Source organism: Mchenga conophoros, linkage group LG5 (assembly GCF_057382185.1).
Source record: "Mchenga conophoros isolate Kocher_MC1m ecotype Shallow Benthic linkage group LG5, M_conophoros_male_GT1.1, whole genome shotgun sequence".
Lineage (NCBI taxonomy): Eukaryota > Metazoa > Chordata > Actinopteri > Cichliformes > Cichlidae > Mchenga > Mchenga conophoros.
Genome location: NC_140530.1, coordinates 23,078,554 through 23,098,775, shown reverse-complemented (window position 1 = coordinate 23,098,775; position 20,222 = coordinate 23,078,554). Strand labels below are relative to the sequence as shown.

Below are 20,222 nucleotides of genomic sequence, written 5' to 3'. Positions count from 1 at the left end.
AGCAGTCCTCTGCATTCACTCACTGTGATATTTTAGACGCTCAGTAGATTTTCTTTTTTTTTCTTTTTTTGATATCCTCAAATCAGTCACTTAATCAAAGCGAGGAGATTAAGGCCCCCACACAAGAAAGGGCACTGTAATAAGATTTGCTCAGCACTGCTAACTAACAACCAACTACTGAGTCCAGATCTAACAGTAGGAACTTCAAAGGTTTTCAGGTGTTGTTTGGTTGTTTCCTTTAAGCATTAATCCAAAAGTAGCTCTTTACTCCTGCAGAACAGTTTAACACGGTTGGAGCCACCCTACTGTGTTCCTCCTAAACATATTGTCACTAATTAGCAATTTAACAGCCACACTCTAAGGCATTATGTGAAGATTAGAGTTACTTATTTTTAGTACATCATCTGTCACGGCTGATTTATCTTGCAACAAACAATGAGTAGAAGTTAATTCATTACAAATGTTCTCTGTGATGAATGAGTACAAAGCAGTTAATGCTCAGGCCAGTTTTTGCTCGATAATGGTGCTGGGGAAAGAACCCCGATGAAAGTGTGCATGAAAGACTGCAGGAGATCCTGAAAGTGCACACATTTGTTCAAAATGACTTTGACTCGCAGTTCATTACCAAGCCAGTAGGCAGTGTGACCACTGCAGTGCAATTTGATGCGTCATCCAAGTGAAAACTTGAGTAATGAATTAAACACTGAGGTGGTTTATTAAGTTATGAGTAACTGATGAAGTCTTCCCCTTTGGCATTGTCTTGACTCTGCTGCAGAAGTGTTGCATGTTGAAAAAGTGGAACTAGGAAGTCTTTTTTTGTTTTTTTTCTGAAGAAAGGATTTACTTATCAGCTCTTCACTTGGCAGCAGTAGGTGTATACTCCTAAAATATCTGTCAGGCATGCTCACAGCAATGCCTGCTAACATTTCTTAAAGAGAACAGTCATGTCATCATGCAGTGATTAGGTGTCAGTCATAGTTAATGATTTCTTTTTCTCTTCTCCTTCTCTCTGGGCTTTTGGTCCTTTTTTTGCTTTCCAGATATAGTCAGAAGGAATAAAACACATACTGCCAGTCCTAAAGAAAGTTGGCAGATGTGCCTGTGGCGAATTATTAAATCATAGTAAATGTGACAGGCGTGATTTATTGGATTGAACATATTTGTTGTTGGTGTATTTTTGTAACGGTTCGTAGATCCTGTTGTATTTGTTAATTAGAAAGCGTTGGTGTGTGTGGTGTCATTTTTAGTTTAGACATCTTACAGGTCTCTTAAAATGAACATTGAAAGTTGCAGTGTAGTTTTGATGGTGGGAGTTGGGCAGTCTGCAGAAAATGGCAGGAGGTGCAGTAAGATAAATATGATTATAGAGGATTATATTGATTCCTTTTAAAAAACATGTGGATTTCTAGAATTGAATAAGTAAAGTGTTCCCACTAACTTCCTGTGACTCTGGGAGTTTAGTCAAGGTTCAGTGTACATGTAAAGGATGATGATGATGATGATGATGATAATAAATTTTTATTTATGAGCATCTTTCAAGTCACCCAAGGTCACTTTACAATAGGATAAAACACTTAGTAAAACAATGGCAGAATAAGAACAATAAAACAAAAGCACAAGATAAAATTAACAAACAGTGGATTCACAGTGAATATGCAGATTTGAACAGATGAGTTTTGAGTTGGGATTTAAACTGGGGGAGAGAACCAATGTTTCTTATTTCTGGGGGCAGAGAGTTCCACTCCACAGCCTGGGAGCAGAGCAGCTGAAAGCTCTGCTTCCCATGGTGGTGAGGCGGAAGGAAGGTACAGCAAGCTGGATAGAAGAAGAAGAAGATCGAAGTGAACGGGCAGAACAGGTAGTGGTTAACAGGTCAGAAAGGTAAGGAGGAGCCAGGTTATGAATGGCCTTGAAGGTGAGCAGAAGAAGTTTGAAAATTATCTGGAATTTCACAGGGAGCCAGTGAAGTTCCTGAAGAACAGGGGTGATGTGCTGGTAGGAGGGGGTTCTGGTGATAATGCGAGCAGCAGAGTTCTGAACCAGTTGGAGCTTATGGAGGGATTTTTGGGGGAGACCATGCAGAAGAGAATTGCAGTAGTCAATACAGGTAACAAGACTATGGACAAAAATGGACGTAGACTGGGTGGAAAGAGAAGGAAGCAATCTGTTAATGTTACGTAGATGGAAGTAGGCAGAACGGGTGAGCTTATTGATGTGAGATTTATAGGAAAGTGAACTGTCTAGGATGACACCAAGGCTCTTAACCTGAGGAGAAGGGAAAACTGTGGAGTTATCGATGGTGAGTGAGAAATGGTTTGCCTTCATAAGGTTGGATTTGGTGCCAATAAGGAGGCTCTCAGTTTTATCCTCACTGAGCTTTAGAAAATTAGAGGTAAACCAGGATTTTGACTCGGATAGACATTCTGACAGGGAGGAAGGTGGGAGGGAGGAATCAGGTTTGCAAGAGAGATATAACTGGGTGTCATCAGCAAAACAGTGAAACTGAAGATCAAATTTGTGGAAAATGGTACCTAGAGGGAGGATGTATATTATGAAGAGACTGTGTCTGACATCGTAAGCTCGTGTTCCCGGCCTTTCCCAATTGTCAGTACCTTCCACATGTCACAACTCTTGGGAGTCCTGGAGTAGAGCAGCGTGGATTGTGGCATCATGTTTCTACCACAGTGGTGGCAAATGCATAAACCATACCCTGTGCTAAAGCGGTGTCTTGGTGTATTCATCTGCTCTGTTAAAAATGAGCAGACATTGATGGTGAAGGGAATGTCCCCAAATCTCTTCCCTGTCACCCTGACATTGAGTATGATTAGTATTTTGTCACTAGAAGGTCCCTCTATACTTCTCACTGTCTTTGTGGCAGGAAGGAGCATTCACAGAAGGTCATTTGTTGCTTGTTTTCTCTGCTTTCTGTCCACAGTGTGAAACTTAAATCAGATTTCAGTTCAATTAGACCACCTTTTCCCCCTCAGGGCTCTATTTAAGTCTAGTAGACCAAAAGGTCGCCAATCTAAGAATAGAGCTGTCAGTTAGCAGCAGCCTGTTTGCTGGATTCCTTTGATGGAGGGTTTCTTCGTTGACTGCTTTACTATACGTGTCTGCTACTGATGGCATCTCTTTTAATTATCTCCTTGGCACACTCGCTGATCCACTCAGATAAGCTTCAGTATTATATTACTGAGAGTGTGCTTCTCATCTACTGTCTCACCAAGCTGCAGTCAATGTGCTGTTTACTTTTCAACCTGCAACCATTATCGTGTTTCTACTGTTCACTCTTGCATGTTCCTCCTCCGTTCACCTGAGTGTGCCTGTTACTGTTAATCAGATCAGTTTCTAATACGTGGTGAATATAGATGAATTGATGACGTTTTGTTGTGCTTAATCAGTTCATTCTTGATCAAGCTGAATTTACAGCAGTACACGGCTATGTGCGTCACATGCCCGTCTTATATTGTCATAGATAAAGTTGCATAATAAATGTTTCATGGGCAGTTGAACAGACCCACGTGAGAAACCCCTTTTCTGGGGCCATAGGCAATGCACAGTCTTGAGCATTCATCCTTCCTTTTTTTTTCTCCTGACAGAATAACTAAATGAAATCACACTGCAGGGCAACAGACGACAGATAGAGAGGAGCACAAAAATGCACTACCCTGTCTTTGTAGAGCTGCTGTAAACACACAAGATTTCAGTGCATTGCTCTCTCACGCTGCCGTGGCTCTCTGAATATTCCTCCTCTTAGCTTCTCTTCATATCCCTCCCACCACAGCCCCCACCCCCCCTCGCTCTCTCTCTCTCGCTCTCTCACTCTCTCTCTCTCCCCTTCCATCTCTCTCCTGTGTGCACCGTGCTGCTTTATGCTCAGCACAGGGCATACAGATGTAAGTTTAATCCAGGCAACAGTGAGAGGTGAATATGAGGTTGCCCTTTTACTAACATGCAGTAGTATTGAGTCGAATATGCATCAGCCAGCGTAATTGCCGAGGCGGACCTAGAAGGAGAGATGAAAACCTCCTGGATCTGTGTGTCGTGTTTTATTCTTTCAATCTCTCTGTGTGGATCTACGCGTTGCTACTCTTAAAGCTTGGCACCAAGAGGTGCAATCTTTAGCACTAAGCTCAGTTTTAAAAAGGAAATTCCAAGACTCTGAATCTGCCTGCAAGCTTCTGATTAATAGAAAAAGCAAGAAGAAGACACCCGAGACAATCGAGGAAAAACTTAGTGGAGAATCAGCGTTTTTCTTTTTTTTTCTTTCTTTCTTTCTTTCTTTCTTTCTTTCTTTCTTTTTTTGTTAATTTTATTATTACTTTAAAAGAAATTGTTGCTTTATCCACTGCATTGTGTCAGACTTGAGTTTCATGTCTAAAGTCTGCAGTGACTGCAGGTTTCTATAATGTTTTGCTTGAATTTGGACTTCGTTTGCCAGGACTTTATTTTCACCTGATCAGCAATCCATCACCATTTTCACACATTTCCTTTGCCCTCCCACCTCTTGTACCTTTTGTTTTTGTTTTTTCTGCAACATTTTGTGCTGGACAGTCACTCTAGAGACTGGGCAGTGATTTCTTGCAGAGGCGCAGTGTGAAGCTCGATTCTTGTGAGTGAACAGTCTCACATTCCCAAGAGGATCCTTGGGCTCTGCACCTCTTGGTGTTTTCCTCTCCTTATTCATAAAGAGGAGAGTTTAATTAAGGAATCTGCAGTTGGGACAGTCGGCCAGAAGCCAGGATGCAGGTGTCATTAGTGTGCACGGATCATCGTGGAGGGGTAAGCCGCAACACGGAGGACCGGCTAAATCGACAGAATGCCAACAGCCCCAGCACAGGCACCCGCAGCAAGTTCAGAGCAGTGGCGATGGTGGCTCGGAGTCTTGGACAACTCTCTGTGCAGAGTGTGCCTTCCTCCAGCGAGCAAAGTGTGAAGACTGGCATGAAGTATAGGTAGGGCATGTCTTAACAGATTTGCATCTGGCTAAATACCAAAACTTCAAGACATTCAGCATTTAAATTGCCACATCCAATCAAAGCAGATTTTGAATGATGGTGGCTGTCAAATTCTGTGACTCCACCAAGACTACTTCACCAAAAATGGATGTATTGTTTTCCCCCTTGATGTGCTAATTTGTTTTTGTTATTCCTTTCCGATTGATGACACCTGCCATGAGTAAGTTATCAAAATCAGTTATTGAAATTTACCCAAAACTTTAACTATTGAGCAATGAAGAAAGATTGTAGTTTTAACTGATTTTATTTCTATTTAAGATATACTGGAATACTCCCTCTGTAGTTAATTACTAGTACTTTCTAGTATTATCTCTAGTGCACTACTTAATACTTAAAACTACTTAAAACAATAATATGGTAGTTCCATAAGTATCACTGCAGATTGCTTTTAACTTGGTGTAACTAGGTTGATTGTATTTCAATTCACAAACTAAATAAACTGATGCCAGTTGTCAATTGTTATGGAAAGAGCATGCTAATGGAAATTGCCATTGACATCATTGAAAAATATTAACACGTTGCACTTTGGGTTCTGCCTGCAACATTATAAATGTTAATAAAATACTGCATTGAATTTTATTCCACCTCCCCAGACAGCTGATTACTGATTATGTGCTGGTAAAATAGCTTCTTCTATCACTTAAGGCAAATTATTTAACCCGTGTAGTGGACATGAAGACTGATGACTGTTTGTTATCTAACACAGGACATACTTACCATTTAAGCAAAGGTTTTCCTTTGGAAATGCCTTTAAATTAAAATGCAAATGTGTTCTACATGTGCAGTGAAACGTTCAGATTAGTCCAGCTTTGACAAAAGGGCTGAAAAAGCAGCAGAATAATAGTAAATGTGGAATTGCTTTAAATGCATATTGAAGCACTGAGGGTAAAAGAGTGAATTGCAAATTGAACCATAGTACAGAACAAAGAATTCTGCATGCATCAGTGAGAAAAAGCAGTTCACCTTTCTTTTCAGCACCGTGAGGTGCAGCGCATCATGTACTGCAGCAATCTCGTCATTAATGCAGTGGATCCACTTTGCATAGGACAGTTGATTCAGTCTTATTTTTCAGTAATGACTCTCTCTGTATATTTTCCCACATGTGACTCAAAGATGATCAAAGGTTGATAAGTTTATTTAAAAGGCCTGCAAGAAAAAGCAAGAAAATTTAAGAGCCGTATGAAAATTTAAAGAAACATTTTATCCATTTTAAATAGCAAGTTGCTGTTGTCTGCTATATATAAGCACCGACTAATGTACTTTCTTCATGTTTGTAGTCTTGTGTTGCTAAGGTATACTTTCTCTTTTTAAATGTTTTTTTTTTTTAGGTACAGTGATTAAAAATTTAGTCAAATACTTTTTTTGACTCAAGCCACGTTTGATACGATACGTGGATGTTTGATTTTTGCAGGACAATATAGGAAAGTAAACAATACCCTATCAAGAACATATTTTTCAATTCTGATCATTTTATTAGTATAATAACATTTTGAAGCTCAAATCTAAAGGCAAGAAAAACTGAAGGTAATGTTGTGTCAGTCAGTTTACATTTTCATTAAGAAATGTGAAGTGTGATTGTTGACTGACAACACGGAGAGCTGTTTGGAGGCAACACATCTATCCTCAGTACTGTTTTCAGAAGCCACATCACAATCCTTTGCATCTAATTTGCTAGCGGCAGCCTCGTCGTCTTGGCGTCATTATTGAGGCTAATGACAGTGAATGAGTAAAATCATTTTCAGCTCAGGGGGCCAGTGGCTGTTTGTGTTCTTGTCTTCCTCATTGTAGTCCAAACTACATAACAGGCTCGGTGTTTGTGAACCAGACCCATATCTGATGTAAACTGAAGGTAATGCAGGTCTAAATGTAGCATGAGGCTCAAAGAATCATGGACTGAGGCTACAGCATAGTGTTTGTGGTTTTGTTTTGAAGAGATGCGACTGAAAGGGAAGGAAGGAAGAGAGTGAAAGCAAGAAAGGGAGATTGCTAAGGTTAATGCTGGTGTAGGCCCTTTGCCCACGAGGAAGTACAGTTGGCTGGAGTGATCTGTGCTCATGTCACTTTGAAACATGCCTCTTGGAGGTGAAGCTTGTAAGCCCTTTAACATGGCCTTGCATTTTGCTTTTTATCCTTAAGCATTTTCTCCTCTCTGTTAAAGGAAGATTGAATTTTTCATTATGCTGATTTGACAGCTGAAGAGGTTGGTGGTTTTATAACTGTGGCCCAGAATACAGTTAAAGCTGCCTTATCCACCCAAGAAAACTTCCCCGAGTATCCTCACTGCAGAATAGCAGTGTGAAATTCACATTAGCTTCATTTGCATGCTGTCCTCTCGTTTCCTTGAATGGCAACTTTGGACCAAGACGGTATTTGTTTGTGGGCAGGGATGCAGGTTGAGGAGTGACCTCTCCCCACAAGGCCAAGAAAATCATCAAAGTGAGCGTCTCCTTCCTCCGGGATGGAGGGATTGCAGCGGTTTTATTGTGCTGCCTGTAGTTCTGAAATGAGACACTTTGTCTGTCTGGTTAAAATAATCAGGCGGGACTGTGAGAGCCTGCACCTCTTCTAAGGAATGATTAAATGCCTTCAGTCAGGACTGAATTAATGACGCACACAAAATGGCTTGTGATTATGTAAAGTAGTTCTTCTCGAGGAATGGAAGAATATCTGTGAGACTGGGCAGGCAGTGCAGGTGGAGAGTCAATCCCATAAGATCCCTGCCATTCACAGTCCACTATCAGCTCCTCACTCAGTCACCCAAACCCTGGCTGACTCGCCTTCAAAAGAGATAGTTTTACATCCCACTATGTTGCAAATAAACTGCTGCAAAGTAATGCTGAGGTAAATGGGTTTCTGAACGTATCGCTTTTCCGCTGGGCTGCCATTTTTGTGCTTTGTGCAGTCAAACTGTAAGAATTCATCTTAAACCGTTGCGCTCTAGAGAGATATATTTCTAAGCATGCTCTTTGTTCTTTGCCACAGTCCGCATCAGCTACAAAACACTTATGCTGTGTTGCACTCGGTGTCGTTTACTGCATAGGCCATGTAAATCAGAGCTGACTCATCTCCTCCCCTGGTGTAAATCTACAAGTAATTCGCCTTAGCCCAAACTGTCAGTAGGATTCCTCGCATGTCTGGAGGTCCACTTTTAGTTGTAAAGTTGACAGTGAATCCCAGCCAAAGTAAATAACTACTGGCAGTGTTGTGTAAGCGAATGGCATTTAAATCCCACAATTGCGTTGTGTGAAATTGTCATTATCGATAATGGAAAAAAGAAAAAGCTTGGAGCCTGGAAGCCTGGGGGGTGTCTTTGTTTAGTGCACCTTGAAGTCACTTAATGTAGCAGATGGCAGAGATACTGTTACAAAAAGCGAAATGTGAGTCGAGTGTCAATTTTCCGAGTTCTGAAAATGAAACATTTACACACTAATTATCACCATACAGCTTTAATGTTATTAGCTGTGACTGTAAGATTGAAGATGCATCCGCGGTGCTCGTTTCTGGCAACATTTTAGTCTGTGTAAGGATTTGTTTTTTGTTTTTAAGAATAATGAGTATGAGTGTTTCTTTTTTTCACTATTTCACTACACAAATACCACACCATGCATTGCTACGGCTCGGGTGACAAAAGCTGTGGGTGTGAGATTTGGGGCGTCGTGAGTGTGGGAGCCTGCTGGGACGTTTTCCTGCCTTCTGAGGGCTCTCGTCATCAGGGAACCAGCTTTCCACAGCCTGCACTCCCCCTTAAAATATGAATCATAAATAAGCCGTGGTGGTTGAACAGAACAAACATGCAGCAGTACAGTTTGGCTACTCTGAAGTAAATACTAAGCATAATCCACAGTACAGATTCGAGGCCACAGTAGCCACTTAGGTACCATCTTAAATGTGTACAGAACATTCGCCATCTGTTTGCTCTGGGCATGTGGGGAGAAACTGCCAAAGAGTGGCATGGTTCATTTATTGATGTACTCTCACATTTCAGTGTATGTACCAAGGTTTTGACTGTATCGGTGCACAGGAGAGTGAGTAAGCTTGGGCGGTGGGGGGTTTGTTGTAAGATATTTAGCCTATGTATCTGTAAGCGTGTCTTCATGTAAGCTGCTCTTTATTTGCCTCACTGATAGAGTTTAATTAGAGCCTCTGTGTGCGTGTCCTAGCTCCACTCATTTTCTCTGCATATTATTTTCATAAATGCACTAGAAATAGCTTAGATTTATTAATTCTGGTGTACACTGCCAAGAAGAGGTAGTGTGCAACAGAATAGATTAGCATTAAAGTGTGGATGTCTTCTACTGTTTCCTGAAGTATGTTTGCAGTGATTTTTATAACTCCTTTCATTGTATTATTTTTTTTTTTTAGCCTGAAAGGTTAAGCATAACTGTAGGGCATAGTATAATACAGATTTAGTAAAAAGTGTGATTATATTCAGTATGTACATAGTGTTTTTAAGATTATAGATTAGCTTCCATAGCTGGCTGTTAGTGTGGATACAGTAAGGAGACGGTTTATATTTCCAAATTAAAAATCAACGGACTTGCCGTGGCAGTGAAACGGCATTTAATCTCGTGTTCTGGATTAGAAACATTTGAACTGCATCTTATGTAATATGTAAAAACAAACAAACAACCAAACAAAAGTATTTCAAATATGAGGATCCAGTACAGCACAAAGCTAGAGCTTTAGCTTACCCAGCATGATGCTTAGTCATGTGTATTATGAATATTTAACCTCAACATTTTTTTTTTTTTTTTAATTAGCCAGATGGTATGTGCCTGCTCCTAATTGACACAGCACCCAGTGTAATCTCCTTCTTATCAGCAACATCTTTTACCAGCGTGTTTTTAAAACCTCTGATTACAGTTTGACAGTCATTTGTTTACATTAATGATTCATCTCTTTTGCTTCTGTAAAATGTCAAATTTGTGAAAAATATGTCAGTTTTCCACATTTAAAACCCGAACATATTCAGTTTACAGTCATAGACGTCTAAGCTATACAAGTGAAATTTAAAAAATGAGCCATTGTTACAAAGAAAACCATCATATTTATCTTTATATGCTCACTTTGAGTCAGATGTCAGTGGCACACTTCAGAAAAAAACATTTGTGGCACAGTTTGACTTCCTCTTGTGTGGAAACTGATTAGAACTGTGTGCTAATTTTTGGAATACAGATGTTTATTCTGCCTGTTCAAAAACTTGTTTAAAACTACAAATTATGTAATTATTTATTAATTAAATGTCAAACTTTATTCATGTTTGATTTCTCTGAGAAGTCAGAAAACCTCTAAAATTAATGTTTCTGTTCAGGAATGCAAGGAAATGAATGCAATTTGGCATCCTAATTAAAACATATTGTTTTTCCTTTTTTTCCCCTCTTGCTCTTATGGTAAATGTGAAAATTCTTGGATAACAACAATAATTATATTTTAGCATTAAAGATGTAATTTAAAGTTGAAGACCTTGTGCATACTGGTAGATTAACCATTACAGAAACATAAAAAGTGATTTTGGTCACTGTATTACTGTTAATTGTGTGTTAAATGGGTGGTGGTCTAATAAATTTGTTAAGCACCGTATGTTATAATGTTTGAAAAAATTACTGTGGGTTACAGGCCAGTTTGGCACCCAGATTCATTTGTCCACAAGTTGTTGTTGAAACACTTATAGCTCCAAAATGTATGTCATTCTGCATTGTTGGTGCCTTCACAGATGTTCAAGTTCACTATGCCAAATGCATTAATGAACCCCTGCTGGTTGCTGTTTTTGAACTATGCATTATAGTTAGAATACATAATTTAAAGCAAATAATAATAATATTTTGATCAAATGCTTTCCACCTGTTGAGTTTTGCATTTGATGACACATTGACAAACTTTGTTCACAGATAATGGGTTTCAGAGTGATTCCTGAGCCAAAGTAGTGATTTCCAATGCAGATTGTCAGTTTTAATGCAGTGCCAGCTGAATTTGCATTTACACGTTTCAACTCCTCGAGAAACAGTGTTGTAGCTGCAACAACAGAATTTAGGCTTTTAGTTCTCAAAACGGGACCGATTGTCTGTGAGACATCTTTTAATCATCGATTTATCAAATAATTGTTGTAGGTGTGTTTGTGATTTATCTTAGGTTAAGTTGAGAAGTTATTACTTTTAACAAATGTTAAAATGTTAAATTCGGGGATGGCTCAAAGGCCGATACTGCTACACTTGAGTATCTGGTGATACCTAATACCATTGTTTCCCCTCTCTTAAACAACGAATCTGTTAATAATGCATTTGTCAATGACTGAGCTCACATATCAGCTGTGAAACCAATCATGGCAACTTTTTCCAAGGATCAGCTGTGATTAAAGAGACTTTTGTTACTCGTCTACGCTATGCTGTAATTTGGGATAATGGGTTGTTTTGGATTATGCTTTTTCTTCACTGATATCTAATCCCAGAATCGCAGCTGGTATCAGACCAATATTGGTTCTGAGTACAGCTTAGTATGATATTAAAAACACAGTATACAGTATGAACCATTGCTTGGACTTGGAATACCCCGCAGGTTCTGCTAAGCTCCCATTTGCTACTCTCCAGCACAAAGCAGAAGAGTTTCCATTCCTGTAGGCACGGGCAGATTTATCCCCAGACAAGAACCTCTGAAAATGCCTGAGTTGGATGAAAACAAATTCAGCCTTGGGAAAACCCTCTGAGCCAACAATCTGTTTAGGTCCAAGAAGAAAATAAACTGCCATTGACAGCTGTCTTAAAGTGCTTCACTGCCACTGGCTCTGTGTTTTTGGCTGTGGTGTGTAGATGTTTTCTATGCACAATATTAAATCAAATTTGACATCTTCTCAGGCTGCTGACAAACACGGCACTACAAGCAAACAGAATACAGTGTTAAACAGAATACATTCAACAAAGGAAGTTAACTCCATAAAAATGGCATAATATAATAAAATTGCAACTTCAACCTAAAAACAAATTGCATTTTTGACAGTTGGAGGAAACCCCGTGTTGGTTGCAGTTAATGTCATAAATCTTCTTATATTTTCTTGAACACACTAATTTTGCCTTGGCCACACGCATGGATAGTAAATACTCAAGTATTGCACCACTCATTGTACTGTTGTATGAAGACTTAAATTCATATTTAGCTGGGACGTCTATCCTGACCTGTTGTATATGTGTTTTTGCATGTAGATGGAAGGTTATGCTTACGGTAAGGTGGTTATTAAAAAGTTACGTGATAGAGTGATAGGTCAAAGATTGAGATTTGTAACGTAGATCTCTACTGTTGTCTGCTTCATGGTGCCTATATTTAAAAAATGTGCATGCTTTTAGAGAGCGTGGGGAAATTGAGTGCTGTGCTAAGCTTTTTAGCTTCATTATAAGAGACACCTATGAGAAGTTTGATGTTGATTTTCTCATTTTCTTTTAGATCAAAAATAGATTTAGCATATTGGCTAAAATGTCAGAATATTTATGTTAATTTTATTTTTTTTTTTAAATCCACCCGCCTGCAGTCAAAACTCTCCCTCACAAATCCATCTTTGGCTTTTTTCTGTTTTGTTTTTTTTGTTTTGTTCCAAGAAAGGTCATCCTGCTAGCAGCAATGAACAAATCCTCAGGGTGTAGGAAGTGCACAACAAAGGACTGAACATTTTCATGTTTCATACCAGTAAGGTGAATCCTGAGGTAATTTGATAATTAGGCTTAACATGCTGTATACTTCAGCTCATACAAAGCAGATAATGGTAGTGTAAATTTTTTGGCAAACCAAAGTCCTCCATCCTGTTCCTCTCTTTGTTTATTACCTGCACGTGCAAGCGAAACCACTGTGGTGCAGTGGTTAACAGTGCTGCATAACAGGTTATGGGTTTTCTCCAGTTACTCTAGCTTCCTCCAAAGATATGGTTTGACTGATGATTCTAAATTGGCCGTATGTATGAGGGTGAATGCTTCTCTGTATCTGTTGGGCCTGCAACAGACTGGCAACCCGTCCAGGGTGTATCCTGACTCTCACCCTGTGAGATCTAGGAACCCTGAAGGTTGCTCAGGTTTGTGATAGTTTGCTATGTTAGCATCTCTGCATATGACAGTTTTGACTTAGATGTTTCTTGCACACAATTGCGACGCAAACAAAGGTTTGGCTACTGTTAAGGTTCAAAATATTGGGGATGGAGACAAGAGAAAAAACCACAATAACAACACTGGTCCGGTCGGGTTGAGTCAAACGATGATTTAATGATCACACACGTGGGAGATGGACACTGATGCAGACAGCCTCAAAATCTCAAAATGGTGGAGCATTGCTCAAACTTTTATAGCCTCTGGTGCCTCCACCTTATCATACAAAGCCTAAACATTCACATGCTTTCTCTCACGCGGCGCCTAAGCTACGACCTTGGCTCCCTGTTTATCTGCTCCTGCTGAAATGAAATTGCACCATCCTCATCCTCCAATTGTATTTGCAGACGACAAGGTTATCTCCACGTCTCGCCTAGTGGTGAAGTAGATGAGGGAAAGCCATTTTACATGTATAGAAAGGGAAATGAATGAGTTACGATAAGAGTTTTTTTTTTTTTGTTTTGTTTTGTTTTTTAAAAAGGTCCACTTATGGCCAACATAGTTGGTAGGTTAAAGCATTTGTTATTCTTTGTTGTTTTGACTGTTACAGTTCATTGGTGTGTCTCTCAGCAGCAGCAGTAATAGTTGGGCCCAGACAGTGAGTATTATTGAAGGTGGATAACTCTACCTTAATGAATACACGTAGTTACAAGTGTGAGTCATGCAAATTTACACTAGTAGACTAGTGGAATCCATGAATAAAAATATGCAGTTGCAAATGAGCGTAATGAGTGCCCTTAAAGCCCCCCCTTCCTCCCTCCAATTGTCACATAGACTTGAATGGAGGAGAAAAACCACCTGCAGCCAGTGCGAGCTGGTGGCATTCAGTGTGTGCTTTCTTTTGAAGTTGAAGCCACAGATGAGGTTGTATTAATAGTTCTACTCAGTTGGCATAGCTCTCAACACATTAATCTTTGCAGCTCTGTGACCTTGTTTCCTCATTCATCACTCTCAACTATGCTAGTAAATCTAAAGCACACAGTTACAGTAGGATCCATGCATTAAATAAGAATTGTATGTGTTGTACCACATTATCATATCAGTACATCAATATGTAGAGCTCATTAACAACTCAAATCTTGAGAATTGTGTTTTTGATCAGTTTCTTTTAAGGCAGTGGAGTTCTCTGCCTGATCTCTTGCTGATTTAATTGGTAAATGGTCTCCTGGCTAACTGGGTTTAGCAGAACTAATCTGGGATCAAGTGTTTCACATAGTTTGACTGCTTTGTGGAGGGCAGATGGGATGCATACACATACGCACATAAAAACAGTGAGCAGTGGAGAGGGCCAAAAATAGCACAGCTTTTTTCTTTCTTGTTGGTAGGGGGCTGTTTAGCCAACGTAAACAAGAAAAATACTGCAAAGACACTCTTAATAAGGCAGAAAAAAAACTAGCTACAGGGAGTGCAGAATTATTAGGCAAGTTGTATTTTTGAGGAATAATTTTATTATTGAACAACAACCATGTTCTCAATGAACCCAAAAAACTCATTAATATCAAAGCTGAATGTTTTTGGAAGTAGTTTTTAGTTTGTTTTTAGTTTGAGCTATTTTAGGGGGATATCTGTGTGTGCAGGTGACTATTACTGTGCATAATTATTAGGCAACTTAACAAAAAACAAATATATACCCATTTCAATCATTTATTTTTACCAGTGAAACCAATATAACATCTCCACATTCACAAATATACATTTCTGACATTCAAAAACAAAACAAAATCAAATCAGCGACCAATATAGCCACCTTTCTTTGCAAGGACACTCAAAAGCCTGCCATCCATGGATTCTGTCAGTGTTTTGATCTGTTCACCATCAACATTGCGTGCAGCAGCAACCACAGCCTCCCAGACACTGTTCAGAGAGGTGTACTGTTTTCCCTCCTTGTAAATCTCACATTTGATGATGGACCACAGGTTCTCAATGGGGTTCAGATCAGGTGAACAAGGTGGCCATGTCATTAGTTTTTCTTCTTTTATACCCTTTCTTGCCAGCCACGCTGTGGAGTACTTGGACGCGTGTGATGGAGCATTGTCCTGCATGAAAATCATGTTTTTCTTGAAGGATGCAGACTTCTTCCTGTACCACTGCTTGAAGGTGTCTTCCAGAAACTGGCAGTAGGACTGGGAGTTGAGCTTGACTCCATCCTCAACCCGAAAAGGCCCCACAAGCTCATCTTTGATGATACCAGCCCAAACCAGTACTCCACCTCCACCTTGCTGGCGTCTGAGTTGGACTGGAGCTCTCTGCCCTTTACCAATCCAGCCACGGGCCCATCCATCTGGCCCATCAAGACTCACTCTCATTTCATCAGTCCATAAAACCTTAGAAAAACCAGTCTTGAGATATTTCTTGGCCCAGTCTTGACGTTTCAGCTTGTGTGTCTTGTTCAGTGGTGGTCGTCTTTCAGCCTTTCTTACCTTGGCCATGTCTCTGAGTATTGCACACCTTGTGCTTTTGGGCACTCCAGTGATGTTGCAGCTCTGAAATATGGCCAAACTGGTGGCAAGTGGCATCTTGGCAGCTGCACGCTTGACTTTTCTCAGTTCATGGGCAGTTATTTTGCACCTTGGTTTTTCCACACGCTTCTTGCGACCCTGTTGACTATTTTGAATGAAATGCTTGATTGTTCGATGATCACGCTTCAGAAGCTTTGCACTTTTGAGACTGCTGCATATTTTTGACTTTTCTGAGCCTGTCAAGTCCTTCTTTTGACCCATTTTGCCAAAGGAAAGGACGTTGCCTAATAATTATGCACACCTGATATAGGGTGTTGATGTCATTAGACCACACCCCTTCTCATTACAGGGATGCACATCACCTAATATGCTTAATTGGTAGTAGGCTTTCGAGCCTATACAGCTTGGAGTAAGACAACATGCATGAAGAGGATGATGTGGACAAAATACTCATTTGCCTAATAATTCTGCACTCCCTGTAGCATCATAGCTGTGTGAGAAATCGTTGTGCGTTGAATCTGGAGATTCTGCTGAGATTAATTTCTGATATTGGATGCCACCAGCTCTACTTTTTGCTCACCCAAGTTTTCCCTTTGATTTTGTTATGTAATTTTCCCACCTTAGATCAGCTCTAACAGTGGTGAGCAGTGTGAGCAGATGTATTATTTGGTAAGAGTACAGCTTTTTTTCATAGTATGTTTTGTAATATTCTGTATCTCATGAAGGCGAAACAGTACAGGACTTAGTCTTAGTCTGAGCAGGATAACCCATAAACCGGCACCACAGTGTTGCAGGATGTGCTGGAACAAATCAAATCTGTGGCATTTACAAAGCACAACTTACAGGACTTGGGTCTGCATCTGCATCTTGGTTGCCAGATAACACAGGGCACCTTTAGAGGCTTCTGCAGAGCCAGGAGATGTTTTACTACATACAAAGGACAAATAGGCAGGGGGTGGACTTAATGTTTTGTTTCATCAGTGTATATGGCTGATATGATGTTATCAAATCTGACTTTAAAAGGCCTAAGGGTTGCATGCCCTGCTCGGTATCGCAGGACATCTCTGTCTGTAGTGTCAGCTTAATTTTTAAGCTGATAGATGCCACTGCATAACATGTTAAATAATATTGATGTATAAAATTGTATTAATTGCCCCAGTGGGACCTCTAGAAAACTTGTGTTCAGGGAAATTATTAGATGGGACTGTGTTATTTATGGGAAGTTACCCATTTAAGCCTTGGCAGATAGAAAATGTGTGACTCCTTTTGACAAGCAAAGCTACAGTAACGTGACAGATAATTATCTTTTTATTTATTTAATTCATGCAATGAACACACAAAATAAGATGGTGCTATTGGAAGCCATAGTGTCTGCTGCTTGTTTTGTGATTGAAGATGGTTTTTTTCAGCTATATTTTTGTTGTGTTGCTGCATAGTGAGTCAGTAATCTGCAAATTACTATTTAAATAATTAATACACAACAAAAAGAGTCAGGGGTGGTCCAGGAGATCTCTCTGACTTAAAATTAACCTATAAATTGAAAGGAAAAATATCTGCAGTGATTAACATTCTCATCCAGGTTTTGTATCACGCTAATGTGTTGTGTAACACGTGTGTAAACAAACTCTAAACAGACTCCAGGCCCTGTTTAATCACACAAAGTGTGACACAGTGAAAAACCTTCCCCTTTCCACTTGGGCTTTGCGCATACTTCACATCTGTCCGATTCGGTGGGTCCTTTCTGGCTTTGTCCGTGTGGCTACAGTGTTGTTACTGTCCTGTACTGTACCTGTCTCCCTCATTATTGAGGAGGCTGTGAGATGGATGACTTCACTGCTGCGGTTCATGTATGCTGAGGCTCAGCAGGAACTTGACTCCTGCGTACCTGCAGGCCCTGGTGGAGGATTGTTGCCGAAATGCACAATGCAGTATTCAAGGCCACTCCAGTAAAATATTGAAGACAACAGTGTGCTGACAAAGGTACATCCTAACAATGACAATGATGGAACGGTTATTATTTTACTCCTCTCTTTTTGTACATTCACATCCACTGTGCAGTATTCATGTTTTAGCGTGCTCATGTGACAGTTAAGACAGAAAACTTTGCTTTGTAATACGCTTTAATGCACCTGATGGAAATGTTTACTTTGCATCTCATTTTCTTAATATAGTTGTGAACTCTAAAATCATTAAATACTCTGGAGCAAACATGCTCCACTGACAGTTTCAGTCAGGAAACTGCTCTTGGTGTTGGTTATCTCTGTGATGCCGCACAACAGCGTCCCGAGGGGCAGTTTTACTCATGCAATTAAGAGGCAGTTAATTGTTGATGGGCTCCAGTGGTTTGCCACAGTAGACTTGTACTGCGATGCAGCGTTAGGACACATGGACTCATTAGATCACGTTCTCTTCTCCCTCATGACAAACTTTGTTTGTTTATAAAGCAGGAGGCTCCTATATGTGATGTCATCTTGCTCTCTGATTTACAGTGTAACACGACTGCCAGACTTCACTGACCCAAACGGATCATTTTAATGAGGCTCTTCGTAGAAACAAGTGGAACACAAACGGCAAAATACACAAACTGAATTTTCAGTGTTGTTTGAGCTCACCCAAACATTTGATGGCTTAGAAAATTGAGCTTTTCTCAGAAACCAAAGAATAGAAATAAATAGACTCCATGAGCATCTATGTTGGTTTACTGACCCAGAAGTCGAGCCAATATTGTTGGATGGTAGTGAGCATGAAAGGTAAATCCTTAAGCTTAATTGTTTTGTTTTTGTTTATGTGCTAAACAAGTGTACAGTAACTGACTTAGATAATGTACGATAACAATGAGGTTTCAGCAGCTTTAGTCTCTGTTTCTGAACTTGGTGTTAAGAACACATTGAAGAAAGTGTGTTGTTAGTTACTGCAGCAATTTTATCAGTGCTTCACAGAACACCCACTCACATGCATGCACAGTCCCACTTGTTACAAGCAGCCATATAAAACGCACATCTACACACATGCACACCTTTGTCTCCCTCTCTACCCCTTTTTCATTTCAGCTCTTCTATACAGCCAGTCTTATAAAAATATATTAGATAGCCTCCCACATACTTACGTTGACTCCTGCACACGTTACATCATCTCTGCCACATTTCTTTTATCTTTTTTACACTGCCAGATTATCTCGTGAAGGTGTTTGACCAGAAGCAGCACGTTTGGTTTTGTATTTTTAATGTCTTAGATCAGAAAACTCTGAAGTAATAAAATATTGTAGTCGTCAGGTTTTTGCAGACCAGAAGAGATGGTTTGATTTCCTTGTGAAATGATTATATAACAGTGCTCATAACAAATCTGTTATGATACTGAGGAACCACAGGCATATTAGAAAACTTTAAAAGCTTGCACAAGCAAAAGCTTGCACAAGCTAAAGACCTAACCAAAGCTGTGATTGTCAAGCAGAGGGGTCTGTCTGGACTGTGATTGGCTCAGAGACGCCAGCTTTAGGAGCAAGTTGTTGTGTGTAGTCAAGCTTCCGCATTGCTGCAGGGGATTTTAGTCAGATGGCGGCTGAGGGATCCTGGTGTGCTGTGAGAAATTTCAGTGGATGTCATGGTGGGACTGCTTAATACTCACTTCCTGTCTCTGATCTCCCCCCCCCCCCCCGACATTTTGGTGAGCACAAACACCTTCTCATTGTCAGCTCATACGTTGATGTGCTTCGTTAGCCATCCCCTCAACATGTGTCAGTGCTGCACTATGTTATAATAATAATAATGGATTGCATTTATATAGCGCTTTTCGGGACCCCTCAAAGCGCTTTACAATACCACTATTCATTCACTCTCACATTCATTCGGGCAAGTTACAGATCCATACAAAGTCTTGTTCTTTCCAGCTTCTGTCACTCCACTGCAGCAACAACCTAAAGATGAGAGAACTCTAGTGAAGCTCGATAGGGTTTTTTGTTTATTTTGTTTTTCAAACAGTCATTCCTGAAAGACTGTGCTGGTCACAGCCACCGCCTGAGGACAAAAGATCATAAATCACTGCCACCTCAGTGCGGCATTAGTTTTAATGTATTTTCCTCTGTTTTGACAGAAACCTCGGGAAGTCGGGCTTGCGGGTATCCTGCCTTGGATTAGGTAAGATCACAAGACAAACTGTTTGTGCGTGCTGTAGACTCAGTATGACAGACCGGGGAGGCCAATATAAAACCTGTTCTCTATACAGAGAGAAAGTGTTATTAAACAGAGTGTGAAAAAATTGAGTTTAAGTATGTCAGAAAGAACAAAAAGGTTCTTATTCTACTTGCATGTTTGTGTACTAATTCTCTGACCCCACTTCTCTGTCATTCCCTTTAGGAACATGGGTGACGTTTGGTGGACAGATAACAGATGAGGTGAGAGCAGATGCATTTTGTCAGCTTCTATCCATCAAAGCTTTGGAATGGAAACCCTCCATATGATCTGAGATATCCTAGGTTGCTCAAGAAGCCTATTTTTACTTTTCTGACAGAGTCAACAGGCAGACTCTAGTCCTGTGAAGCCAGCTTCATAATTAAAATTTACTAACACCTCACATCAGTGGTCTCACCCCATCATTTCCCCTCTCTGTTCCTTCTCCCCTGTTCTCTC

The 20,222-nt window shown here is 40.1% G+C and overlaps 1 protein-coding gene across 5 annotated transcripts in view; it reads left to right on the top strand.

The window, feature by feature from the left end:
- kcnab2a (potassium voltage-gated channel subfamily A regulatory beta subunit 2a) overlaps positions 1–20,222 on the top strand; it is a 108,380-nt gene that overhangs the window by 57,575 nt on the left and 30,583 nt on the right. For 4 of the 5 annotated variants that reach the window (XM_085274316.1, XM_085274314.1, XM_085274315.1 and 1 more), the window contains 2 exons: positions 19,687–19,730; positions 19,950–19,987. In XM_085274316.1, coding sequence (XP_085130442.1) covers positions 19,687–19,730; positions 19,950–19,987 — 82 coding nt within the window. Of the gene's footprint in view, positions 1–3,900; positions 4,956–19,686; positions 19,731–19,949; positions 19,988–20,222 lie in introns of those variants that run through there. The other variant, XM_085274313.1, reaches the window with a different exon arrangement.